We start from the raw sequence: 25,268 nt of genomic DNA, 5'->3' as shown, positions 1-25,268 counted from the left end.
TGGGGGGACGGGGAGAACAGAACAAAAATTGGAATTTTAGTAGCTGAATTCCTGGGAAATAACAGGCTAACTGTACAGGTAGTCCATGACTTACAACCATTTGCTTAGTGAGTGGTCAAAGTTACAATAGCACTGAAAAAAGTGACTCACAACCATTCCTTGTACTTACGATCGTCACAGCATCTTCATGGTCACATGATCAAAATTTGGGTGTTTGGCAACCAGCATGTGTTTACCATAGTTGCTGTATTCTGAGGTCATGTGATTCCCATTTGGGGCCTTTCCAATCAGGTTCCCACAAGCAAAGTCAGTGGGGGAAGCCGGATAATCTTAATGACCTTATGAAGAATGCTTTTCTTCTCTTTTATTCAGTTCTGTGCCTTCCTTGGTTCATGTCTGATCCCCTTCTGCTACCTCATAGTGCTGGAGCTGTCCAGATCATTGCCTGCAGCAGTAATCACTGCTACCATCCTGATTTTTGGTAAGCAGCTGTTTTGTATGGCTTGGCCTGTGTTTGGTCTTCTCTATTGTGAAAGATTCCGTGAGATAATTGGCCAAGTCTGTATGCATCTTGCTCATACTTTATCTTATGCCAAACTTTGTAACCTGTTTACTAATAACAGACCATTATTTTGAGGGATTCTCTATAGTGGCTCTTCAGTTATGGAAAATTTTGTGTAGAGATGTTTTGCCTCACAACAATTTTGCAGAAAATCTGACAGATATTTATCCATATGATCAAACTTTAATTAGTTGTTTAAGAAATCAGTGTTGTGTTTTGTATCTAGTCTAACATGTTTTTTTCCATGCAGGCCTGGGAACTCCAAAGACAGAATCAATCAAGTGGCTGATTTGTTAGTGTTGTAGTTGCCATGGGTGGTGGGGTGAGGTTTTTTTTCCCCAATGGGTGTTTATTATATGGTGGATTTTTTAAATATTGTAAGCCCCCTCAGAATCTCCTATGTGTAAATTGGGCAGCTTTATAAATTTGTTTAATAAATAATACATATTTCCCCTCAAAGAAAGCCAGGTTTTTCACAAAACAATTCACCTTTGAAAGAACATGTTTATTTTAGATTCACTGAGATGCAGTCATCTTTTTTCGGTCTTGTCTTTGTGCATGCAAGCTTGTGAGAGAGAGTAAGTTAGTGATCATCTTAGGCTCAGAATATCTTTCTAAGTACAGTAATGTTTCTGAAATTGAAAATGTTGGGATGACAATTTACTTTTAGAATTCAGTATGATTATGTTCGACTAAGCATTGATCAATTATTTGAATGACAAAGCTAGTATATGTTTCTCTCATTTTTTTCAGACACTGGCTTCATTACAATCTCACAGTACATTCTTCTTGACCCCATTTTGATGTTCTTCCTTATGGGAGCTGTACTCAGTATGGTTAAATATAATTGCTATTCAGATAGGTAAGATGGCAGCGATTGATCATCTTACGAATTAGACATGTGCCCCTTATCTCTCTTACAGTGCATTCATATTTATTTATGTTGTAACTTTTAACCTGGCATCATGACCCCAAAAGAGCTCTGTGGAATACTTATAGTATAAAATATAAAGCAACTATAATACCAAAATTCATCAAGAAAAAGCAAGAGTTTGATAGGGGGCTGCACTGGCTCACATGGTACGATTTTGGGCCTGCGCACCGCAGAAATTGGTGGCCCGATTCCCATGAGCGAATAAGCCATGTAGAGACAAGAAAGGAGCCTTCCTCGATTGCTTACTGGCATTCAGGCATCCTGCAGGGAAAGCAGTGGTGGGTTGCAGGCGGTATGCCCCGGTACAGTGCTCGGGAGGGCCCGCCCGCCCGAGCTTCTTATCTGTTTTAAAGCTTCTGTGCTGCCGCGCATGCACATGGCGCATACAGCGCCTGTGCAGTGCTCTGTGGAGCAGCTGGAGCATTGCAGAGGCACTAAGACGCATGTGTGCGCGTGCTGAGCATTTTCATGACATCGCCGGCCCCGTTCCAACCGTACCAGTTGGAATGGGATTTGAAACCCACTACTGGGGTAAAGATATCACCGCCCAAAACAATTCCTTTCACAGAGGCTGCCAGCCACCTCGGTGATCCCTGGCTAACATGTACCACATGCTTAAAACAAAAAGTTTGATAACATTATATATTATATGGTTAAAATGTAAAAAAGAAGGGAAACAAATGCGAAAATAGAATATGCAATAGATTACGTTCAAATTGTAAGCATTTGGGGTCCCATAATACAATTGTTGAAACCAGCAGCTCATAGGATTGGGGGGGAAAATTTATCTCAAAAAGAAATATTGCTTTAATGCAAGTTATTGGTGTTGCTGTCTTTCCCATTTGCTGCTATGTCACTATTGTTTTATAAAAACACTTAATAAAAGTGGCCATATGATACTGATAAGGTTGTAAAAGTTGAGGGCAGTCTCTGCTTCCTGTTGTGGTAGTCCAGGGCTGTCAAACTTGCAGCCCATGGGCCGGATGTGTCACGTGCTGGCCACTCAGTATAGTGAAGGGGGAAAAAGTCATGATACATCACTTGATGACGCCATGATGACATGAGTTTGACACTCCTGTGGTAGACTCTTATTGTTCTAATCAAATTGTAGAAGCTTTTAATAGGACCCTGTCTTGCTTTCTCCTGTCAAGTAAAGTGAAAAGGATAGCTAGTAAGAAGAGGATGTTTGTGGTGATACAGAGTGATCTATTAAGTTTATTGCATCCCTGGTTTGTCTATTTATTGGATATTAGATCACAGCTTTTTAGCCCTGTTTATAATCATTATGTTTTATGAATTGAATTACTGTACATTTTTCATCCACTTTCATTCTCTCTAAAAAAAATTATTACCAAAGTACATCATCGTACTGTGTCTTTTATTATTTGCATTAATCACCCAATGCTGTCAACAATGCAATAACACTGAGCAATACTTATGTATTTTATAGTATATATGTAATAAATAAAACCATGAAAGTTGTTAAGATAGTTTATCTGACAATTTTACCTACTTTGGCAACTACAAATTGTGGGGATGGGTGGGCGATTTTTTTTTTTTTTTACTATTGCAGATGAATAAGTCTTAAGCATGCTTGTTTGGAAAAAAGACTGTGACAAAAAGATAAAGAGGTTTAGAAAACATATGGAATAAAATGTCCTGCATTAAAAGTATAAACAGTGAAATGATTTTTAAGAGGATCTCAGAAAAAATGAGTACATTTTGTTTTGATAAGTTCTCTGTCCGTAGATGAAGTTTTCTATATTAATTAGGTTTGTGTTCCTCCTTTCCTTCAGAAATACAAAATGGCAATCAATAGTTTCTCCTTGTTTGTTTTTTCACAACAGCCCTATGAGAGTGACAGTGGCTCACAGATACCATGAGCTTATGTGGTAAAGTGGGTACTTGAATCTGAGCCTCCTTCTTCCTGCGTACTGAGATATTATTTTTTAGTTGTAGCTAGATTTTGTGTGTATACATAGAAAAGACACTGATTCCTTACCAAGCATATTCCTGGTTACTTTCTTTGGCAACCTGAAACCACTATACCAGCGATGGCGAACCTTTTTTGTCTCACGTGCCATAAGTGGGGGGAGTGCAAGGGAGTCATGCACGGGCGTGCCGCACCCATAATGCAATGCACGACTCCGCAGTGTGCATGCGTGCACTACAGGCATGACCCCTCATTTTTTGCATCCTTTTTTCATCCTCCCCAGGCTCCAGAGGCTTTATAGGAGCCTGAGGAGGGTGAAAAAAGCCTCTCCACCCCCCCAGAGGCCCTCTGGAGACTTCAGGGATCTTCAGGAGGCTTCCCTGAAGTCTCCGGAGGGCAACAAAAGACCCTACGAGCAAACCGGAAGTGATCAAACATGGCTGGAGCCAATTTTCCCTTCGCCATTTTTTTTGTAAGCACCAAATTTCCTGTTTTGGGTCACGATCAAATCGGGTTGCGGTCAAAGTTATGGAACGAATTATGGTCATGGCCTGAGGTTCTACTGTAGTAAGATGTTGCTTAGATAATTTCTCTAGATCAGATTTTGAATGGATATTTTTAGTATGGTTACTTTATTATGGTCATGGACAGAATTATAAACAAAAATACATGAAATATAAAACAAAACAAAATATTACAATTGGTGATGGATTTGTCAGTGGATAATCAAAGTCTGCCTAATTTTACAGGTCATACAAAAAAAATAGCCATGTTGAACAAGAGTTAATCATGTTGATGTGATAACAGTATTTGATCAGATTGCTTTATATATAATTATGGAGAAATTTCCCCCAAGAAAAGATCACTTTTTTATCCAAAATGGTGTTTATTGGAACTGCAATTCCTATATTTTCCAGAGGAAATTTGGAAAATACCTGGTTGGAGAAGGCAGATGTAGAATAAGCTTCTTGAATATGTACTTTTATAGTACTGTAATTTTGGTGCAGCACATAAGATTCATGGCCTTATTTTTGCTGTACTAACAAGGTTGTTGAGAACTGTAGTCAAAATACCTGGGTGGACCAGGGTTAGGAAAGAACAATTTTGGAACCAGCTTCTATCTTTATGAGTTATTGATACCACCCTCCTTTTCTCTAGATTAAATGTAACTCTTACTATATCTCAGTGTGTCACTAACAGTCTGTTTTCAGAATTATTTTCTTTCGTTTATAAATAGAATATATTTTAATATAGATTGTTGAACAAAACATTTTTTTCAAAAATATGAAAAAAATTAAATTCTACATTTTACAGGTCTTTTACTGCTCCCTGGTGGTTCTGGCTGTGTTTGACTGGGGTGAACCTCGCTGGTGCAATGGGAGTGAAATTTGTTGGCCTTTTTGTTGTCCTTCTGGTTGGCCTGAATACTATCTCTGAACTTTGGGAGTTATTGGGAGACCTCAGTCTGTCACTGGTGAGCATGTAAAACTCATTAGTTTTTTAACATTTGTATGAAAAAAGATAGTATTCTTAACAACAGATCACAAAATTGTAATGTATCAATTAGGTTACTGAATTCAGATTAAAACAACCTCAAACTCATATCTATACAGTTGGCTGAACTGTATAAACTTTCCACTTGCATTTCATTCCAAGACAATATTGTGTGTGTGTGTGTGTGTGTGTGTGTGTGTGTGTGTGTGTACACACTGGCATCCAGAAATTGTTGGTGCTCCAACACTGGAGATTGTAAAGAAGAGATTGGAAAACCATTTATTTGAAATGCTATGGTGTTTACTTCTTAAGCAGGAGGATGGACTAGAAAACCTCAAAGGTCCCTTTCACCTCTGTTATTCTCTTATTCTGTACACATACATATCTAGCATTGTTATCAAGTACCCAAATTTATGGACATGTGTAAAGTTCTAGAAATGATTTTATATGACAGATTTTACTGCTGAAATGCCTTAAATTGGTTACCTTAATAAGCTATGATGTGAGTTGGGGAGCTGGGGAGGAAGCCTGGAAATTGTTTGAACATTAGTAAAGCAACAAATGTAGCCTACAAATTGGATTCCTCCCCCCCGCCCAATAAATTACTCGTTTATAGCTATGCCTGATGAATTTAATGGCCTTTATATGTTGAGTTATTTTTTTAAAGATGAAGAAAACTGCAAGTCATTCATCACTAAGAATTTATTTTTTGGACATAAATAGCTTGCCATGGTAGAAAGAACTTACATTATTTCTGGATAGTAAATTATTTCTATGCAATGCTTCGGAGAAATTAGATATGAAGTATGCTGACAGTGACAATAGACATTATTAAATTGGCAGCTCATTAACAGCAAGAAAAGTAGCTTTCTGGTATGTATAATTTACCGAAAGCCTGTATTCTCTGGATGACATTTTTAGTTTAAAGTTATTTTATTAATTGTTTATATTTCTTTTATATATGAAAATGTGATCTTTTTTATTTCTGCTGTGTGATTTATTTTCTTGATTAAAATATATGTAGTGCAAGGATGTGAGTTTCAGCTTTTGAAAAAAACTACTCCAAAAAGTATTAATCAATTGTAAATGAAATAAAGCAAATCCATGTTACTTAGATCTCCTTTTGCAGATGGTTGTTCAGAAATTTAAGCCACACCATTGCCAACATAGTTCTTTGAATTTTAAACTATGCAAAGCAACGTATAATTCTAGATCAGGATTGTCCGAATAACTGTTTTTTAGCCCTTCACCACTTAAACTGAAAAAGTATTACATCGAGATTATTAATTATCTCCCTCCTATAGGATATTCAATTTACTCAGTAATCGTTTTCTGCCATTTGCATTCTTCTTAGGTAACCCAAGAAAAAAACTCTTGCAATAACAATATAAGTTAACATACTTGAAGGATGACTGAGAAATAGTGGATTTGGACAGCATTTCATGCATGGTTATTTGAAAATATGTACTATAATATTGAATAATTGGATGAAGTTTTAGCCACCATATGTAGTAGTTTACTCCAACCTTTTCTCCTATATGGCAGAGATGAATGGATAAACAGAAGCGAATACTGTATGTCACAATATTTGGAGTTTTGAAGAAGTTGAAAATAAGTAATTTCAGAAGCCTGTCTTGATCTTGATTGTAATTATCTATTTTGTCCAGAATTGTTTTTAGTTAGATATGTAAGCAAACAATGCTAGAAATAATTTTACCTGTGAGAGCTATTCTTCTACATGTACATAAGATAAAAGCCCCAAAGTACAATCTTTTATATCTTTATTTAGAAATAACAGTGCAAATCTGTACTCAGGAATAAAATATATTGAATAAACATGGAAAATTGAGCCCCCAATTCATTCTCCCATCAGAAAATCTTTTAGGAAACATTGAAATGTGAATGAGTAACAAAATTTTGATTAATTAATGCATTTATTTTTTAGATAGATGCCATGTGATTTTTTCCCCGGTACCCACAGTTCATATGTACAGTTTCAAAAGCTTTTTTATTTATTTTCAATGAAATTGTTTTTGAAATGACATATGACTTTTCTGTTGCCATATTGATGTACTCCTGGCATGATTTACTATGGGAAGATAATACATCAGATGAAACTTTTTTAAAAAATTGAGTATGCTTTGTTCCAGTCTAATTTTAAGTTTGCAAGTGTAAAATTTGTGGCTTTGTTGCTTCAGCACTGGAAATATATAGACACAACTTGTTTTGATAAAGAAAAATCCTGCCTAAAAGTTGATGCACCTGTCTTATTATTATTATTTTTTAATTTCAGGTCACACTGGGAAAGCACTTCTTGGCTCGTGCACTTTGCCTCATTGTACTGCCTCTTGTTCTCTACACAGCTCTTTTTGCAGTGCATTTTGCAGTGTTAAACAGAAGGTATCTCATCTCATTCTGTCAGAGAGGAAATACACAGTTGAGAACTGTGCACTATAATTGCTGCAGTGTTTATTTGGACCCTATACCAAGCCTTTCTTAAAGACATTTAATTGACTTCAGTGTAGTGTTTACATTGATTAATTGCAGCACCAGGCCAAAGCTAAACAGGCTTAGAAACCTCAAGGATGCAGAGTAGTCTGAAAAGTAAAAACAACAACAACATACACACATCCAAGATAAAGGGAATAGTGAACTACTTATTTATTGCTGCCAAGAAAACCTCATGAACTGTTGAGCTTGTTTTCAGTGAGTTTTCATTTATTTTAAAACTGGCTAAACATGATTTTTAGTGAATAGTGAAGCCAACCAGGCTTTGAAATTACTGCCGATTATGGTTGGAAAACTGATGTGATAATTCATAATTTACCTCTGGAAATGACAGGTTGTAAAGATCTCTCAAGTCTAATCCATGGCTTTATCTGATTGTATATCTAAACTAAATGATAGTTCTAATGGTTCAGGACATTAGATCCTTGCAGACATCTAAAAGAAGTGGAAAGCATTTTTTCTTTTGCTGTTACATTGACTCCTTATTTAATCATACTGTATACTGAAAGCCCAAGTACTTTTTTTTTCAGTGGACCTGGTGATGGTTTTTTCAGCTCTGGATTTCAATCCCGACTCATTGGAAACAATCTTCATAATGTTTCTGTTCCAGAATGTGAGTATCAGGGTTATTGAAGGGACAAATGCTCTAGAAAATTTTTTTAACTCTACATTCTAGTAAACAAAATTTTCCTATATTTAGAAACATTTTAGATCGTTCAGAGCAAAGCCAATTAATAATTTTTAAGAAAAAGGTTTGTAAAAGGCAATTTTTGCTTGGTATTGTTTGAAATACCTTGATGTGCTGCCTCCAAATTATTTCTAAAAAAATAATCTTTGTTATGTTTGATTTGGGGACACGGAATGTAAAATTAAGCACAAGTGTGATAGAGGCATATAGAATGCTTTTGTTAATGTTTTGTTTAAAATTATGTACTTCATAATCTTGAAGTGGGAGGGCAATATATTGATAAGGGAGGGCAATATATTGATAAGTTGAATTTCACACATCTGTTAGATTAAGCATATTGAGGACCCAGATTGTTGGGGGCAATATGCTGACTCTGCAAACTGGTTAGAGTAAGTTGGGAAGCACTGTGAAGCGGTATATAAGTCTAAGTGCTATTGCTATTTCTGAGCAATAAAGCCATATGTTATTATACAGCAGATTAAGTCCAAAGCCACTCATTGTACAAATGTCTATGACTCTTGAGTAAGTAGCAATAAACTACCAGTAGTAGTCTCCCAAGTTGTACAGCAGTGTGGTTGTACATATTGTACAACTGTTTGACTTAATCATGACTTAATAATTTATAAGAGTCTAGGTTACACATAAAATGCTAAATTTTAAACTGTATAAATTTAAGCCAGATGGATTACATTATATAATGTGCATGTCTTTGAGAAAGCAGCCAGTTACTGCTTATTCAACAAGCCATAATTGTAGGTTAATATGATACATGAATCAGGTTGATGAGTCTCATGAAGTTGTCAAACAGCATTACGTTTACATGAAAGATGCTCAAACGGGACTGAATTATCTAGACAGATTGATCTGTTTTATATCTATTTAGCAGTTTTCTGAACAAGGAACACTAGGAAGGAGGCAGTGGTAAACCACTTCAGAAAAAATGTGCCCAAAATCTTATTCAGGCAGTCTCCGAGAATGAGACACAATTGAATGGAAGGGAAAAAAGCAGTAATCTATGATTGCAAATGCAACCCTTGGGTTTTTTTTAGATGTAGCATATGGCTCTGTGATAACACTGAAGAACCTTCGCATGGCAGGAGGATACCTTCACTCCCATTGGCACCTGTATCCTGAAGGAGTGGGAGCAAGGCAGCAGCAGGTCAGTCAAGTGTGAAAATACCATTTTCAATCATTCTACTGATATTTCCATTAGTCATTTAGATGACTAAAACATGTGGACATTAATTATTTTTTTACTACGTGTGATGGCCTTCAAGAATGGAATGGAAAATGGCTACTAGTCATGCTCTCTAAATCAGGAATCTCAAACTTGGATCCTGAAGAGTACTTACAACCTTCCAATTATTTTCTTCACTCCGTATTGGTACCTTATTGGTACCTGTATTGGTATATTACGAAACTAAAATTTATTGCATTGTCAAGACCAATTATTAGTCTTGACAAATTATTAAATATTAGTTTTCTAATAAAACATAATATCAAAGTTTTAGTCAACTAAAAATGTTACTGGCTAAGTAACCAGTGTGAAATAGCTTTGATTGCAATTCTTTTTTACAGTACAAACAATTATTTAATAAATATTTAATGGCATACTATATTATTACTCATTTTTCACTCCTTATAGACCAAATATATGTATTTAATCTGTAAACATGTATGTAAAGACTTCAGTGTTTCATCACTTAGGTTCATGAACTAATCTTCATGAGACTATTTTGATGATTTGTGCTTAAGATCCTTGGTAGCTTAAGATCCTTACTACCATCAAAATCAACACGACTTTGAATGACATTATGGAATAATAGTGGGATAAATCTGTTTTCTTCATTTTTGTTTTATGTAATCCTGCATGTAAGGTATTGTATTTGTTAGTAATGAGTACAGAATTGTAGCTTCGTTAACATAACTTAAGAAATTAAATCTAATAACTCTTTATGTATCCCTAGGTCACTGCATATTTACACAAAGACTTGAATAACTTATGGATTATAAGGAAACATAACTTGAATAGAGGTAAATTGAAAATCACCCAAATAGATTATATTACTCATTTTACTTTTCTTCAATGAAAATGTGTCTTTTCTCAGGATTATGTACAGTCATACTTGTAACAATGGTGTTTCCCAGATATATGAAATATATGCTAAATTTAAATCTTGGCTTTCTTTAAAAGAAAAGCATAGTTGTAGAATGGAACGTGCTTGTATCACTTGATAGGGTATCTATTTTGGACATCTCATTTGGGGGACATTAATAAAAGGAAGTGTAGCAGAAGGACAGCTGGGACAGTAAAAAGGTCTTTTCAGATAAAGTTAATGTACATTTAATAAATACATATGTTTTTGCTTTGGAAAAATAGATTTGAATTAAAATATGAGAGGCTTTCAATGAATTTCAAATATACAACAGTTGAAATAGAGTGTTTTTCCTATATTTTAGATAGTATTGCCAGAAAAAGGGATAAGACATTTCAGTGAAGTAGATTTTGATTAAATTTTGGGATAAACATTTTCTCTGAAAATCTGTCAGACTGTGGAGCAAACTACTTTTGGAAGTATAAGATGATGATGTTGATCTTACATTACTAAAAAAGATTTTTAAAAAAATCTTCGGGACAGCAAATCCAATTCTCTATTTGAAGACTATTGTTCATTTTTTTATGAGTTGGAAAATATGCACTAGTTTTGCTAGATTTTAGGATGAGCTCACAGATTCCACCAATCTCTTTATTTTATTTTATTTGTTTTAAATAATTCAATAATGGCAAGAGGGGGACACATAGAAGTGCACACTTTACTCTGCCGGGCAAACATTTTGATACAAAAAGCATGAATGGAATATGGGATCCAATCAAAGCTTGCCAAAGAAAACTTCTCATTTCATTTTGGTGATATGTGACAAACAGCTTATAATTTTGCATGTATTATATGTTATCTGCCTTATTTTTAAGGCTGTTTCTTTTACATTGCAATTTTACTGTTGCTCATAGTAGCTTACAGCATTAATTGCTGTTTTAACTGCTGGCTGTAAGTGTACATTATAGGCACATAATAAATAAATATATTAATCCAACTATTTTTGTTATCAGCTATATTAACTTTTGAAAGTAATGTTAACATTTCTAAATATTTATGTTAATAATATTTCTCTTTAACCATGGTATTTTATAAAACTTTTTATGTGTCCTAATACAAGTATTCGTCATTCAGTATTACATTAAATAAGTTGCTTATTAAATTCTGAAGTTCTTGTGTTGCTGACAAACTTAGAATTTTTTTCAGAATACTGAAGAAGTGCCAGGATCAAACAAAACAAAAAGTTGTATATGTACAAACTGAATATATGAAAAAAAGGGTGGAATAATAATCTAAAGAAAAAAAACCATGTTTCTTTAAATTGTCCCCATTAATTACTTATAGCTCCAAGGGTCCTTTCCTAATTGCCACAAGTGCCACAGTGAACTCAAGTGGCAGAGACAGTTTCCAGAATTTGAAATGGGTTGCTTTCATTGGGCAATTTTTATAGCCTTGCAGCCTTTCTCTCCCTGCCCAGTTGCTTCGTTTAGATATCAGCAAGGAATAGGCACATATAAATGAGGATTAAATGTCTTGCAGATACTGGGTACCTGCTATAATAAAAGAAAGAAATAATTAACTGATTTGGATTAGGGTAAAAAAGTGGTTATTTCACAACTTGCAACTTAACTTGTCGAAGCAGCTTCTCTTCCAGCTATTAACTGAAAAGTGCAGATAGTCACAGGGCAATGAAATAATACATTTTCGGTTTTTCTACAGTTGCATGAAATCATAGAGCTAGGAAGTTTGCTTCCCCTCTTTATATTATTTTGGTAATATATTTAGATATCAGTGTTCTAATGTCTTGGCCCATTCTCCTCAAATTGATGTTGAGACCCCTTCTATTCATCAGATTATTCAGACTCTTCCTTCCCCGTGGAGTTTGTGAAACATGGAGATATTATCCGTCTGGAACACAAAGAGTAAGTTGCACAGGAATTTGAAAAAGAAGTTGAAGATTTTCTAGATTTGCCTGAATTAATTATTCTAATTAATGTAGAAGTTTTGATCTGCCAGCCAAGACTAAAGTAAATTTTTGAAGCTGATGTTGGTTTGTTATTATTTCTTTTCTTTGTGCTTCAGGTGTATTCTGGGATTTTGTAAAGTTACGCAGTTGAACTTTAAATGCTTAGGATCAGCAAAAGAGATTCTTTGGTTAATTTTATATAAGAGCAGAAACAGCTAGCTAACATGGCTGGATATTTGGAAATTGTTTCCATGGAAATGAACAAGCACCATATAGAAATTATATTTGTATATTGATGGATAAATAGATATTTAACAAAACTTTATTATACTGCTCTCATTTTGTTTAAACTTTTTTTTATCTTTCGGATTATTCTAAAAATCTGATCAAAGAGTTTAACTTTATTTTAACTTTAGGACATCAAGAAATCTACACAGTCATCAACATGAGGCCCCCTTGACAAGGAAACATCTTCAAGTCACTGGATATGGCATTGTAAGTGAATGAAGAGGATTCTACTTTCCATTTGTAATAAACATTTTGCTAAAGCAAAGGGTTGCATTTTTCTGTTGTGGCTTTATTGCTTTTAAATTGTTCAGGATCTGTGATACTTCATAGAAGAACGAAGAGGTCACAAGGGATTTTATAGTTAATAATATACTGCTTTAAAAACTACATAGAACTTTTAAAAGAAAATAAGGAGGAAAATGGATTTAATAAATTGAAGCACTGAAATACAATTATGGAATTTATGTGTGACTATATACTGTTTTCTTGGACCTCAAATCATTTAGCTTTTCTAAATAGTTTATTAATTTTTTTCAATTTACTATGTGATCTGTAATGGCACTCTGTAGTGAGCGCCAGGAAATTCCACTTCAAGAGGCTCAGGCATTAAAAGGTATTTGGGGGATGCAATCAGAAGCCCAAAAATATATAACTGCTAAAGCCAAGGAGCTAGTCAGGATGCTGAGTTTCCCCTTACTGTGACATTAAAAAAAAGGGAAATGCTGAATAAGCCAGGCATTTTTTTCTTTTTTCTTTTCTACCTATTGTAAATGTTTTTGTAGTAAGGATAAAAGATATGGTGATCTGTTCTGGCCCCCCTCCATCCGGTAATGAACACAGACACAGGCTTAGCTGTTTGCCACTCTTTATTCACAGCAATTATAATCCTGTTGGCTGAAAGCCCAGACACGACTCTCTGGCAAGATGTTGGCAGCAACCCAAACTCCAACAGACATGGGAACACAAGGCAGACCAGACAAGGAGTTCTCCAGATTACTACAAATGGTTGTGTCCTGCAAAAGGACTCCTCCCAAGTCTCTTCTTATATACTCTCTTGGGAGGGGCCAAGCCACAACCATCTGGGCTTGATTATTTCTTATGAGTCTGTCTCCGTAACTGCTGCCTCCGTTTCTCCGCCCTTCGTTGCCTGGTGTCAGGGACAAACTCCCTTTGATCTTCCCCACTGCTCCATGCCTCAGGTGCCTCCTGGTGGCCAACCAGCCTCTCTGGTCCCTGCTCTGAGTCTGAACCCTGCCCAGGGTCCTCCACATCTTCCATAGCAGACTCATAGGGTTCCTCGCTATCGGAGTCCATCGGCAGCTCCAACGGCTCCTGCTGGGCCACAACAGTGATCTATGAATATCAATTTTAGCTATTTAGAGAAAAAGATTTTTTTAATGTCTCTTTCCTGTCGCCATCCTGTAATATATATGTTTCCTAGAATGGATCTGGAGACTCCAATGATTTCTGGCGAATTGAAGTTGTAGGAAGAAAGGATGGGAAACGTATCAAAGTCCTGCGAAGTCAAATACGATTGGTTCATCTAGCAACTACCTGTATCTTGGGTTCGACGGGAAAGACACTACCCAAATGGTAACTGTTCAAATGTCTAAGCTAACTTTTTCTTAAAACATGGCTTTACAGTTATTTTAAGAGACCATTTTTCATTACTATTCTAATTATGTTTTCTAATTTCTAATTTAAATTAAACAACAGCAAATTTATAACCATATGTATTTTAGAGACATACTCCTCCTTTAGCCTGAATAGCTAATTTAATTCTTTGTTATCTTGTATGAATATACTTGTAATATGTTGTGGGTTTAAAAAGTAAAGAGCTCATATCTGCTGTTACATTAAAAGAAATCTCCATTGCTGAAACTTATCTAGAAATAAGTCTCACTGAACATAGCTGACCTTCACGCAATGCTTATACTGTGAACTACTTTTCTTTCCATTTGAATTTATTCTTTCTGATCATGAGCACCCAGAACTTATCCCCAATATTCCAGATGTAATATTTACAGTATCTTATACAATAATAATACCATGTGTGTTCTATTATATAAAATGTCACCATGTGACTTGTTCAACAAATAAAATAAATAATTCCGTTAAATCATCATTTACCTTATTTCCTAGCAAAAACAGATCTCTTCAAAAAGATGTGTTAAAAAGAGTCAAGAAATATGGCTGCAAATTGGGGTGTATTGATTAAAACTATTTGTCTTTCACAGGGGCTGGGAACAAGTGGAAGTCACTTGCACTCCATATCAGAAGGAGACTCCAAATACACTTTGGAATATTGAAGAGCACATTAATTCCAGATGTATGTGATTGTAACATATCATTAATATGTATGTATGTATGTATGTATGTATGTATGTATGTATGTATGTATGTATGTATGTATGTATTTATTTATTTATTTATTTATTTATTTATTTATTTATTTATTTATTTATTTATTTATTTATTTATTTATTTAGTGTCACAACCCCTGGTATGCCCAAATATGGGAGGAAGCCTCCCTGGCTCAGCTGATAAAGGAGGAGAACCTTGTGGCTTAGTGGTTAAAACATCTGCCTAATATGTAATACAGCCCAGGTTCGAATCCCAGTAAGGGTATGGCTAGCTGATGAGAGCTAAATAGCTTGAAATAGATCTATACTAGTCTCCCTTTGTTTATTTATCAGCACAAATACAACATGTGTGTGTGTGTGTGTGTGTGTGTGTGTGTGTGTGTGTGTGTGTGGCATTACGGTGTAAGTACTAAATGCGTCTGTCTGGCTGACGATCTTAACTGGGGCTTATTTTTGGGGTAGGGCTTATATTATGAGCATCCTGAAAAAATCATGCTAGGGTTTAGTTTTTGTTTGGATCTTATTTTGGGGAAACACGGCAGACAGGTTGACCAGAGTAATACAAAAAAAAAAAGCTGTCTTAAATTATTTGGCACGCCTACTCTAGGGTACCCCTTTCCTCATTTCAGATACTTAGAAAAATGAAAAGTGAAACATCCTATGATTCAGTTTTAATGTTCCCGGATATTACTAGAATGAGGACTTGAGGGGAATTTGACCAGTCAAGATTTGGCTGCATATTTTGTTATTTCAATAATGCTGGCCCACTGAATTTAACTGAGTGCCGAGAGAATGATTGTGCAGATTTAATGTATAAAATTCATCTTAAACTCTCTTCTTTTCTGCAGTGCCCAATATCAGTTTGGATGTTTTGAAACCTTCCTTTCCAGAAATACTGCTGGAATCTCACATCGTTATGATTCGAGTAGGTAGATTGTTTCGGACTTAGTATTTAACATTCCAATGTAAAAAAAAAAAAAAAAACAGTTTGGGCCAAAATAGCAGAAGATTCAATCCAATAAGTCTGTCTTAGCGAGACAGCAGTTTTCAAGGCACGTTCAGTGATCTGGGATGGCTGAAGATTAATATATCTTAGATTGTAGCATATACCTCAAAATATACTGTAGATACTTAAAGAAAGATAAATTATCTGATATAGTTTATTAATAATATTTTAGCAAGCGGAAATGTTTTTATAAACTAATCTGAGTTAGTTGGAAACTTAGTATTTTAGTCTTCAGTCTTTTATACCTCCTTAGACTGGGTCATAAAAGCCTAATTATTTTATCCATACTTCTGCCAGTCTGATTTGGACTGAGAATCAAGTTGCTCTGAGTTATTTATAAATAGTGTTTTCTAATTTCTAAATGTTAGAACTTTTATTAGTAATCTATTCAGTATGAATCCATTTTGATGGTAAGCATTATTGGTGTGAAGCATTATTGGTGTGGTACTACCTAAGGCAGTTACGGTATTTATACAATATTCCAAAATCTATCCACATTAGAGGATTAGTATAGTTTTTGGATGATAGTTACATTTCTGTGCATTGGAGCTACATTTTTGCTTTTTTATATTTCTGATTTGTCAGTAAGCAGAAGGAGGATATTATCTGCCTAAGATAATTTTCTGTTTACTTTTTATTTCAGTTTGCATGAGCAGCAGGGAGTGGGGAATGTATCACCCCAAGATTACATTGGGCTTCTTACTACTTACATACCATGATATAAGGGCTTAGTGTTATTAATCAACACTCTAATTCACTTTAGGGAAAATAATTATTTTTGTAAAAGTAAAGATATGTTAGCGGTGTGAAAGCAAAGTTAATGAATTTCTATTTTAGGGATAATTGTTGAGAATAAAGAACAATAACAAAAAAAATTCCCATAGTTTTCAATATGGAGCATCTTCTCAAGCATTCCTGGTTGAAATGTGATATCAGAGTCTCAAAGTGGGCTGGGTTAGGCTATCTCCACCAGAAGGCAAAATAGGATATTTAGTAAGAAAGAGCAGTAAAAGATTGAATATGTGTTGTGTGTGCACATGTGTGTATAAACTTTCCAGAGGTGGCTAATGCACCCTTATATGAAATGAGTTAGATGGACAGTGCATTGTTAAATATGGGAGGTATAATGACAGACAGACAGACAAAAGGTAAATGGACAGTTACAAAGGTTTTGCAATATAACTGATAACTCTGCCTTTCATTTCATCGGAAGGGAAATAGTGGCCTTAAACCAAAGGAGAATGAAGTCACATCAAAACCTTGGCATTGGCCAATCAATTACCAGGTATGTGGTCAGAATCAATGTTGAAGAGCTCTGTCTTCATCTTGTTTTTAAAAGCATGAAAAATTGTTGTTAGTTCTTTTTGCATATTTCCAGTATGCCTGTTTAAATGACATCTGTACACCCAAATCTCATTTTCTTTCTTCAGAAGTTCTTATTGCTTAATAAAAATCTATATTTAGAGGCTGTTATCTAAATAGATGCTTCTGGAATGCTAGTTAGCAAAGACCTATGAAGCTCAGGCAAAACTGTTCTTGAAAAATATTTAACTGCATTTAAAACCCAAACTTTAACTGAAAGTTTGAATTGTTTTATAAATATAAAATACATGTTGGCTTACAACTGATTATTTAACAACCATTTGAAGTTACAACAAATCTCTCCAGAGCTATTTACAATCTGTTTTTGGAGTTACAAGCCTTCACTAGTCATATGGTTGTACTTCGGATGCTTGTCAACTGCCTCACTTTTATGGCAATTTGCACTGTCACACAATCATATCATCACGATTTGTGACTTTTTCCAGTTGCTAGCATTTATTTCTGGTTTCTAGCAAAAAAAACACTTATTAGGGAAAGTGGATATTCTTAACGAACACAATGTTTGCTTAATGACTGCAGCTTTCACTTAACCACCATTGCAGAAAAATGGTCATAACTTCAAATCCATTCAGGTGACTTACAATTGAAATGATTTATGCACATAATTCTGGTCTCAATTATAATGACAGTATAAGTCAAGAACTACCTTTACTTTTTTCTTTTACAATGGAAGGAAAAATCAGTGAATTAAAAAAAAATTAGGGCTAAAAGTTAAATACTTTGATCACTTCTGATTCAGCCATGAATTTCTCCATAGGGTCTGCGTTTTTCTGGTGTCAATGAAACAGACTATAGGGTTTATTTGCTGGGAAACCCGGTAAGTAAAAATTTGGTTCTTTATCTTGAGATTGGATGAGTCATCTTTGTCTTGAGCCACCTGGAATGTTTATTCCATTTGAGTGGTTTTCTTTATAATCTTTTTTTTTCCTAATTGTAATCTTTATCTTTTGCTTCTTTATTATTTATGTTGCAAAAGCCAGTTTGGTGTCGTGACTAAGGCACCAGCCTTAAGCCAAAGTCAGTTGCATGAACTTGGGCCAGTCACTCTCACTCAGCTCTAGGAAAGAGGCAATTGCAGACCATTCTGGAAAGTCTTGTTAAGAAAATTGCAAGGACTTGAAAGGCAGTCTCCAAGAACAGGACACAATTGAACAGAAGAAGAAAAATTGCACTGAATAGGCTTAATTACAATGTTTTGTTTTTAAAGGTGATTTGGTGGGTGAGTCTAATTGCTATTGGATTATATCTTATGATGATAATATTTATATCTGTGGCTGTGAAGCGAGGAGTTCAACTAACAGCTGAACACAAAGGTAAGATCAGTTTTCTTCTTATTATAAATTCTTGCTTTGAATTTTAAAACAACAAATGCTATGTAACCAGTGCTATATTACATTTCCTTCAGAGGGAGATTATTGGAAAAGGGAGAAAAGGGGGATTATCACTGATGCTGAGATCCAGAAACGCATATACAAAAAACTAAAACTGAGCACATGATCTCCAGCCATTTAGTCTGGTGCCTTAAGCACTAAAACAAAATGGTCATAAATTATGATAGTTGTTGTAAAGTGGATTAATGTGTGACCGACCCAAATTTATGGCCTTTTTTGTGATGATTCTTTAGTGAATTACCATGGTCATCAAGTGAATCTGTGGTTGTTAAACTAATAGCAATAGCAGTTATATACCGCTTCATAGGGCTTTCAGCCCTCTCTAAGTGGTTTACAGAGTCAGCATATTGCCCCCAACAACAATCCGGGTCCTCATTTTACCCACCTCGGAAGGATGGAAGGCTGAATCAACCCTGAGCCAGTGAGATTTGAGCAGCCGAACTACAGAACTGCAGTCAGCTGAAGTAGCCTGCAGTGCTGCATTTAACCACTGCGCCACCTCGGCTCATGGGGTGAGCCACAGTCATTAAGCAAACCTGCTTAATTATCGCTATAGGGCAGTTTTACCGAAAACGTGATGTAAATGCTGCTTTTGGGGGCAAAGAACATCCCAAATCATGACTACAAGACAGTACAGTCAGCCATAAATGAGGGCCAGTTGCCAAGTGCACAAAATGCAATCATGTGATTGTGGGAGGGAGCTGTCTGTTGGACCTTTGGAACCTGGTAATACAAGTGGCCGTAAGTCGAGAACTATTTGTAATCATGAAAGTTCATGTGGTTTTTGCTTGGAATCACGTCAGCTTTCAAAATGCTCTTTCAAATACTTATTCATAATGGTTGTTCCAGTGGCTTTCTTTACCTAGCATGGTACTGTAACGTTTACTATCATGCATAAAGAAAATAGATCTGATTATTAATAGTGTAGTTTGTTTTGATTTTTTTGAAAGCTTTCCACAAAGCAAGGTTCAGCAATAATTCTGTCCAATCAACCCTTAATTTGGTAAATATGAGTGTTTAGTATTTACATATTTCCTAGAATTAGATCTCTTTATGATGTTTCAAAGGATCCAATGCTTGTACTGTATAAACATTGAGATTAAATGGCAGTGAAAACATACTTAAGTATATGCATATATTACAGAGCTTGCTCGAGTTTTGCAGCATGGTGGGGGAAGGATTATCCTGGGATGGTTTCTCCATTATTTTCCTTTCTTCCTGATGGGCAGAGTGCTCTATTTCCATCATTACTTCCCTGCCATGCTTTTCTCCATCATGTTGACAGGTAGGATTTATAAATCTTTATATATCAGAAATTAAAAATGGTAATCAGATTACAGAGAGTCTTGAAAAGCATGATTGTAAGAGATCACACACTGTTTAGCTTCACATGTTGCATGTTTTCAAAAGGTTCTCAGGAAACAATTTTTTATCAGTATTGAGAGCACTGTAATCTAGAATTGAATTTAGGAGATTAGGATACAAAATACCAGCTGTTATTCAATAGCCCTGTGCAATCTACTGCTCTATTCTCATCATTTTTGTATTGATACTGTCGATGTTAGAATGGTCATTAGAATGATCAGGGTTACAAATAGGAATTTGATAAAGATTCTAAAACAATTTGCCCTCATATGTGTTGCAGAAATACTTTATTTTTACAATGGTTTCAAGGTGTATTGGTTAAGAATATTGTTAAAAATTCAGCTTTAAATATTCTTATTCATGGTCTCAGGATATAAAATATTACAGTACTTCTTTTTAAAGTCTTTTTACATCTTGCCCATCATCTGTCCATCATTTGCCCCCAAATGCCCTGCCTGAGGCCTGCATGTTCTTTTCCACAGATTTTTCTTTCCCCATATAAATCTTCCAGAAGTTTCTACCAAATTGTGATTTCTAATGAGATGGGGAAAACTGATTAAATCCATGAATGGTTGTCATATAAATTGTATTAATTTAATTGCAAATCAAATTTAATTTGGTTTTTTCCCCCTCAGGGATTACGTGGGATGTATTCCTGAAATTCTGTGCTTGGTTTTTTTCAAGCAGCATCCAAGCTGGGAAGATTTATAACTATGGAATAGCAGTGTTGGTTGTGCTCAGTGTGTACAGGTGAGAATCAGTTCTTGAGCTGCTCAAAATATATTTAATTAATTATATTTAATTAATTGTCCAAATCTAACCACATGTCACCTCCCAGCAAATGCAACCAACCAGGAAGAACATTTATTTTATTTATTTATAATGTTTACTGACATCTTACGTCAGGGTAACTCTGGACAGTTTACAATCATAAAAGATAAAAATAGTATAAATTAAAAACAAAAAATAAATTAATACACAAGCAACCCCAATTAAAGATGGGGAGGAGGGGATTTGTTGTTAATTGATCAACCACTTCCATTGTGATGTTCTCTATTGGTGCCCCAAGCTAACTAGCAGAGCCAGATCCTTAGGTTCTTATGGAAGTTCGGAAGGCTTGGAGCCAATCTTACTTTGTGGGGGGAGGGCATGTTCCAGAGGATAGGTGCAATGACAGAGGGGCCCTTCTCCTGGACCTCACCAGGCCAATGGGGTCCATAAACACAGGTGGGCCAGGCCAATCCCAATAGCTGTAAAACACAGATGATTTAATTCATGGCTCATTTTAAAGGACCTTGTTCATTTCATTAGAGCAACAGATTCAAACTCTTCCCAAATGACTGGGCAAGACTATACCTCATAGGATCTGTGCAATCAGAGTCCAACTCCGAGTGAATCTGAGTAACTTTGTGAGGCAGACACCTAGAACAAAACTTACAGCAGCCTATAAACATTCTCCTGGTGGGAATCTGGGGGACTGGGTTATCTTAAAAGGGCCACCAGCCATCTCTCTGCAGATATAATAAGAGTGGAGAAAAGCTACCTTTGCTGCCTTAAATGTCACAAGATAATTCTCAAGGAAAACTCTTACTTTTGATTGGGCTCGCTCTTCATTTTCTTCCAACAGCACTTTAAGGCATCTCTTATGCCATTTCATCATCTGAGTTCCTCTGGAAACCAGGGGACCCTGCATGATCCATGTGCCTAGAGAGTCTACACAGATGCAATTAAATCTAGGGCCATGGCCACACTCTTGTCCCAAGCAGGTTCCAGAGCTCCGGGAACAACTCCAAGCTCCCACTGGAACAGAATAGTGTCCTTTAGACTGTTTAAATGGATCCCATCTTCCCGTAGAGGGTGTAACACCACAGAACTCCAAGCCAACGAAGAGTCATCAGTCTATGACAGGAGACTGATGGTAATATTCCCCAAATCCAGATCATATTACCACTACTATGAGACGTTCCCTAAATATTGTAATGTGAACAGCTTTTCTTTCACAATTGCCATTTTCTCTCTGAACTCAGAATTCAGTGAACAATACAATTGAATGAACTCTGTCATATGTTATAAATGTTATTTACTGTTAGTTAGGCCAATTTAGGGGACACTGAGATACCTTCTGCTTTTATGTGTTTTTGGTGATTTAATTTATTATTTATGTTTGTGTGTTTGTGTATTTTCCACAGCTTTTACCTCTTCCATCCTCTGTCTTATGGGATGACGGGACCTCTGGCTTCTGATCCCAGCAGCTCAATGGCAGGCCTTAAATGGCTGGAAACATGGGAGTTTTAGATCCAGCTCAATTTTTTTTTAAAAAAAGGAAGGAATAAAATAGAAGAATACATGTGGTCAAACATTTCTATCCATTTGATGATGGCTATGAAGAATCTTCTCTTAAACATTTCTGAGTGGAGACCGTGAACTATTGAAGGAGGAGGCAACAGTGTGGGAGAACTTCTGACAGAAAGGTCCATTGCTCCAGTCATTTGAGCCAGCTGCTACTTTAAAGTTTGAACCGTCCAAGCAATACTTAAAACACTCATGCTGTCTTATCAAGACAATCTACAGCAATGTCATAATGTGTGATTTTGAGGATGCATGTGTTTCAAAAAGATGTAGAGTATGCAGTCTATCTCTGTTCAAGTGTGACATAACAACGGGGAATATCAACTGTGTTTTTAAAAAATGGTCTTTTGCAAATGGGATAATTCAGAACAAATAATTTATGATGTTTTTAAAGGGAAATTGTCTCTCTGTGTACACATCTATACCCTCAAGAGTCCTCTCTTTCTTGCTTTGATCTTAAATAATTGGACTTAAATGCTTCAGTTGTTTGAAGCATTAGAGGTTTCTGTGCATTCTTTTCTTCTAAGACAAAACGCAACATGTTATTTCTATTTTTGCATAATACTTCTGTCTCTCAGCACTAGCTACTAGTTGCAATTAAGAAAATCTTACAACTACCTAGCAGACTCATAGAATTATTAAATTATAAAATTCCCGTCATGACACCACTATTCTGATTTTTTAGAGAGGTGATGTTAACTTTTTGGTCTCAAGCTCTAAATTCCTCTGATATGCCTTTTGAGCAAGGCTGCAAAATGAAGGGATTACATAATAGCTTAGAGCATTTGCTAATGCTGACATTGATCCAATTTATTCCATCACCTGAGAGAAAGCTGACGTGAATGAATGTAGGTTGTGCAAAATAAGTGGTAATACTGGGTTATTCTTTGTTAAAGACATACATTATTTTGAGAAGTCTTCCTATACTAAGCCATCTGAAGAAAGATTTTGTAGTTTCAGGGCAACTTTATAATAGAACTAAACTCTTCAGCTGGACAGGAAGAATGTTTGTGATTGCATGTGAAAGTAACTCTGAAAAACAATTTGACTGAAAAACATTTCACTCTCAGTTATTGTGCACCAGGATTTTTTAAAGAATGAATTTGGTTTCAGCTCTAGTTACATTGATCATCCATGTACAGATTACTGAGATATTCCAGTAATTCACTTTAGCATGCGTATGAAATTTTGAAGCCTCCCAAATTCTATTTTCCACGTCACTCTTCATTTATTGGCTATCTTGGTTGGCACAGAGACTGCTAATATCCCCATGATGTGATTATGTTGAGTAAAGTTTAGATGTTCCAATCCAAAAAACAAAGGAAATACAGTCTGTCTTAATCTAATAATTGTCACAGTGCATTTGAGTTGTGTTTGGTTTCAAATCTTATCATTTGCAGCCTTCCGAAAACCAACACCCTCCAAATATGCTGGGATTACAACTGGGATCACACAAACACAGCCAATCCCTATGATATTTGGGATCCATGGGTCAACTGAGAAAGCAAGTTGAGAAAGGCTACTCTAGATAATAATAAAAAGTCACAGGTTTATTTTATGTGACTTATGGAGCATTGTAGGAAATCATTGTAACAGTTGGTATATTTCCTATGGCAGGAATCCATCTATTATTTGGTGATGAGAGTCCTCATAAAATGGTTCTGAACTATTTATGTTATATGGTATGTGTGCTGTATAACATGAATAGAATGATTAGAATGTACTTGGCTTTTTAAAGGAGTGCAGCCTTTTTATTAACTAAAATTATATTGTGCAAAATAGTATTATAACAAGGCTGATGGACCCTTTTCTTCTGGATTCTGCAGTACTCCGGGGGACAATTGTTCAGTGTAGCCTTGCCTGATGTTCTGATCATTCAGCACATACGTGCTGTGGCTAAAAGGCAGCATTGCATGGAACATTTTTTTTGAACCTGTATTCAGTAGTTCCTTTTGAATTTGATGCAATAAGTCTAGTTTATCATTGTGCAAAGAGAGATATCTGATCTGGCATTAACTGCTGTCTTTCCCAGCATAATGTCATTAACTTCAATATTGCAGGCTAGCACTGGGTGGCCTCTTGCCTGTATGAAGATAGTCCCCCTTAGCTCTTCTACCAAGGCACTGCAAGTACTCAGTTTCTATGGGAAGGAGTAATTCTAAGTGAATGTGCCTTAGTTCAGTATATTGTACTTGTGATGCATTAATACATGCTTACGTCTCGACTGTAGTGTGCCTTTCCACACATCTGTTATTGGTTTTCTTGTACTTTGAAATCCTACTTTATTGATTTTTTCTTTTACTGCATATAATTAACTAACATCATTCATTCCTTGTTCTGAAGCCTTTTTCTTTTTAGGAAAAGAAATATTGTACTAAATATTGTACTAAAAGAAGTATGCAGACCAAAGAATGAGTTGGCTGCAAAATCTCATTTGAAGTAGGCCATTGTGATTTTGCGAAATATTTCAATTATTTCATAGTGTTCAGTTTCACTGCTCTTCCAATGTTTGTATCATTCACTTTCCTATTAGTTACTAAAAACCATATGGCTCCTACAATTGTCTCTCATCTTCACCTTTGTGGTCTTGATGGAACACAGAGCACTTTACCATGATTGAAGGCATGACTAAATAAAACTTTTTGTTTTGAGTCCTTGAATTGCATAATCCTTATTTTTCCATGCTAGGATGGGACTTGCAGTGATGACACCACACATGGGATATGGAAGGAGAAGCCAGCAATACTGTACATTCTCATTGGGGGTCACTATGGTAGTAGTAGCCTCTCTTGATAGCAAATATTTAAAAAGCTTTTTATTCCTTGGGTTATTGTTGAAATTCATGCCTGGAAAAAGTCACATGATTGATAGGAGCCCTTATGCCTTTCTTTATACAATCTGTATTAAAGTAATGTCAACTCTGAGGTTACAAAACAGTGAAT

The 25,268-nt window shown here is 35.6% G+C and overlaps 1 protein-coding gene across 1 annotated transcript in view; it reads left to right on the top strand.

Annotated features, from left to right (window-relative positions):
• Nucleotides 1-24,980, top strand: part of POMT2 (protein O-mannosyltransferase 2) — a 29,778-nt gene extending 4,798 nt beyond the window's left edge. Inside the window, exons 4-21 of the mRNA XM_087724739.1 lie at nucleotides 373-481; nucleotides 1,316-1,424; nucleotides 4,744-4,903; nucleotides 7,217-7,323; nucleotides 7,962-8,044; nucleotides 9,169-9,278; nucleotides 10,087-10,153; nucleotides 12,068-12,137; nucleotides 12,598-12,676; nucleotides 13,911-14,062; nucleotides 14,707-14,798; nucleotides 15,681-15,757; nucleotides 17,052-17,123; nucleotides 17,979-18,038; nucleotides 18,429-18,534; nucleotides 19,757-19,897; nucleotides 20,613-20,727; nucleotides 22,167-24,980. Coding sequence (XP_087580865.1) covers nucleotides 373-481; nucleotides 1,316-1,424; nucleotides 4,744-4,903; nucleotides 7,217-7,323; nucleotides 7,962-8,044; nucleotides 9,169-9,278; nucleotides 10,087-10,153; nucleotides 12,068-12,137; nucleotides 12,598-12,676; nucleotides 13,911-14,062; nucleotides 14,707-14,798; nucleotides 15,681-15,757; nucleotides 17,052-17,123; nucleotides 17,979-18,038; nucleotides 18,429-18,534; nucleotides 19,757-19,897; nucleotides 20,613-20,727; nucleotides 22,167-22,272 — 1,815 coding nt within the window. The 3' untranslated portion in view covers nucleotides 22,273-24,980. The remainder of the gene's footprint in view (nucleotides 1-372; nucleotides 482-1,315; nucleotides 1,425-4,743; nucleotides 4,904-7,216; nucleotides 7,324-7,961; nucleotides 8,045-9,168; nucleotides 9,279-10,086; nucleotides 10,154-12,067; nucleotides 12,138-12,597; nucleotides 12,677-13,910; nucleotides 14,063-14,706; nucleotides 14,799-15,680; nucleotides 15,758-17,051; nucleotides 17,124-17,978; nucleotides 18,039-18,428; nucleotides 18,535-19,756; nucleotides 19,898-20,612; nucleotides 20,728-22,166) is intronic.
• Nucleotides 24,981-25,268: the final 288 nt, after the last annotated feature.

The sequence above is a fragment of the Thamnophis sirtalis genome, unplaced genomic scaffold (assembly GCF_051295495.1).
Source record: "Thamnophis sirtalis isolate CommonGarterSnake01/CBP01778 unplaced genomic scaffold, rThaSir2_p1.2 scaffold_1, whole genome shotgun sequence".
Lineage (NCBI taxonomy): Eukaryota > Metazoa > Chordata > Lepidosauria > Squamata > Natricidae > Thamnophis > Thamnophis sirtalis.
This window is presented reverse-complemented; position numbering and strand designations above follow the sequence as displayed.